At 46.1% G+C, this 2,931-nt stretch overlaps 1 protein-coding gene across 1 annotated transcript in view; it reads right to left on the bottom strand.

The window, feature by feature from the left end:
- The window catches only part of DNER (delta/notch like EGF repeat containing), a 177,785-nt gene that overhangs the window by 38,532 nt on the left and 136,322 nt on the right, over positions 1-2,931 (bottom strand). The window contains exons 8-9 of the mRNA XM_023532936.1: positions 744-866; positions 259-504 (exon numbers count right to left, since the gene is read on the bottom strand). Coding sequence (XP_023388704.1) covers positions 259-504; positions 744-866 — 369 coding nt within the window. The remainder of the gene's footprint in view (positions 1-258; positions 505-743; positions 867-2,931) is intronic.

Here is a 2,931-nt window from a genome sequence, read left to right as displayed (position 1 = left end):
ACCCAGCCCCGAAGCTGTGGCTGAGAGAACTGTGCGCAGCGGCTGATAAACAGCACCAGCTGAGGGCGTCTGGCTAGAATGAAGCCACAGCATCCACCGATCCTGGCCCGAGCCCATTGGGGAGGCAGAGGAAAGGGCTCTGGGGACCTGCTGGCCAGGCTCATGAGGGATGCCAGTGCCTACCACCTCACACGGTGGCCGTGAGGACTTTTAATGCACGTGGGCGAGGCCTTGGGACAGGGTCCCCACGTTATAAACACCCCGTCAGTGTCAGCGGTTTGTCCAGAGTGACTTTGACAAGAACAAACATTTCCCTCCCTACTACATCATTCGACGAGAATGAACTTAGATGCCAGTGCATGAGATTCCACCTGCGTCCTCCACCGAAAAGCACAGCGTCCAGTCTTTGCCCAGCAAGCGCCTCCCGGTACACTTCCCTGTCCCGCCGTTTCCTCTGATCTATGTCTGATGGTCCACTTACTATCACTCTTAGTCCTCGGTGTTCTACACAACAGAGAAGAGAGCGAGTGTACAGGAAGGAAAAGGCAGGAGGGAGGTTTTCTATTTTATCGGGAGGAAACCTGAGACGTGCAAACTGGTCTCCTTGGCCCCATAAATCATCCCACCACCAGCATTTGATTTTTATTCTAGATGATCTCGTGCTCCAATCAGAGATTTATGCATTTAAGCTGAGATGTCATTTAGAGCCAACGCAGGCACAAAAAGGCCAAAGAGCCACTCACCTTTATATTCTGCCAGGCATACACACTCATAGCCGTTGACAAGGTCCCGACAGGTGGCAGCGTTCAGGCACGGAGCAGAGAGACACTCGTTGTATTCCTCCTCACAGTACAGGCCGTGGTAACCTGAGGGACAGAGAGAGAACACGGTGCCACCAAACACATCTCGTTCAAACCCACACCGGACCAGTCTGCCAAGAAGGCGGCTGAGCATTCACTGGGAAGTGTGACATAGACAGACAGGACTTAAGGAGCTGAGTCTCCTGAGAGAGAACTGAAATGTGGGTGTCTAGGAAGGGCAGGAAGAGTCTGTTCTTATCGCCCTCTTTCGTGATCCCAAGTATCGCAGACATTCTCCCACTTATCCACCAGGGGTTCTCCTTATGACGTCGTGTTCAGTGGTAGCGGTGACCAGAGAGGGAGGTCACCGAGTGTGTCTGCTGAGACCAGAGGAGGCAGTAATAGCAACAGAACTTATGGCGTGAGACTAGTGGCTCCTCCCAAGGATACCGATTTTCCTCCAATCAATTCGAAAAATGTATCTAACTAAAGAGAAGTTTATTCAAGGGAAAAAGATCAATAATATTTTCTTTGCTTTTCAAGTCAAGGAAAAAAAAAAAAACTCGGCTTAAAAGGGCATAATTGAAATTCCCGAGGAAAGGTAGGCTTATCTTTTTTCGTTTATTTAAAGTTATGATTATCTGCATTATAACACTTTAAGTGCAAAGTTTTTAATTATTAAAAATATAATAATAGCGATAAAGAAAAAGATACTCAAACGATCTCTTCATTAAAGATGTTTTTCACTCTCCTAATTGCAAAACAGGTGTTTATTCTAAAGGACAAGACGACAACATTCTCAGATTCGCTCGCGAATGTTACCCTGTTTTTAACTTTCAAAAACATGTGTTACTGCCAATTTGCAATGAAACGGGGCCATTTTGGTCTGGCCCTGTCCAAACAACAAGAAACATGTGAGTGCTTGCAAAAGTCACCCTGCCTGTGTTGTTTCTGAGTTCAGATAAGCAGAGAAAATAAACGCTTGCTCAAGTGAGAACCAGAACTGCTAGCTTTTTTCCAGCTTTCTAACTCGTAGCCAACCCTCCAACTCACAAAGTCCCACTGGAACCTGATAATGTGCTAAAATGTTTTGTTTTTTGTGCCTATCACAAAAGTAGGTTAAGCTCACATTGGCATTATTAACGGAGCACTTTTCCCGTACTTGCCATGTCAAGCCGTTTCTAAACTGCTTTCCAAATTTAGGTGGCCATAACGACTCCTTTGAGGAGACCTTGACCTACCTAAGGCAGAGAGACCATGGTTTGCGATGCTTCCAGCTCACCTTTTTGTAGTTTTGTGGAAATATTTCCTATTAGTCTTCATCATATGATTTTCAACATCTAGATCCGAGTTTCTCGAATAACAGCAACTGTGTCCCCCAGAGGACATCTGGCAGAGTTTGGAGATAATTTTGATTGTCATAACTAGAGTGGAGGGGAAGGAGCTGCTACTGCTACCTCGCAGATGGATGCTGCTAACCACCTACGATGCACGAGACCGCTCCCTCGACACCCAGCCAGCACCAGATGAGGAACCCTGCCCTAGACCCACCCTAGACGAAAGCGGCAAACCGTGGCCCGCAGGCTGAATTTGGCGTATAAATTTTTACTGGGACGCAGCCAAGCCCATCCGTGGCTGCATTCACATAACAACAGCAGAGAGAGTCGTTACCACGGGAACCACATGGCTTGCAAAGCCCCAAATCTTTACTCTCTGGCCCCTTGCAGAATGAGTTGCCTGACTCCTAGATTCAACAGAAAATCTTCCCTTTTGCAAAAGGTTTGGATATTACCCGTTTATCTAATTCATGGTTTTCAAACATTTTCTCCCATTCCAGTAAAAGGCTGCCTAGTACTCTGCTGACTGCTTCCTTTGCCGTGCAGAAGCTTTCTGGTGTGACGGAGTCTCACTTGTCTATTTTTGCTTTTGTTGCCTGTGCTTTTGATTTCATGTCCAAGAAATCACTGCCAAGACCAATGTTATGAAGCTTTCCCCCTATGTTTTCTTACAGGAGCTTTATTGTTTCAAGTTTCTTATATTTAAGTTTTTAATCCATTTTGAGTTGATTTCTGTGACTGCTTTAAGATAATACAAATGGCGAACAGGAATACAAACTGATGCTCAGCATCGC

The sequence above is a fragment of the Pteropus vampyrus genome, unplaced genomic scaffold, assembly GCF_000151845.1.
Source record: "Pteropus vampyrus isolate Shadow unplaced genomic scaffold, Pvam_2.0 Scaffold93, whole genome shotgun sequence".
NCBI lineage: Eukaryota > Metazoa > Chordata > Mammalia > Chiroptera > Pteropodidae > Pteropus > Pteropus vampyrus.
The sequence above is the reverse complement of the archived record's forward strand: the minus strand, read 5'-3'. Positions and strand labels throughout refer to the sequence as shown.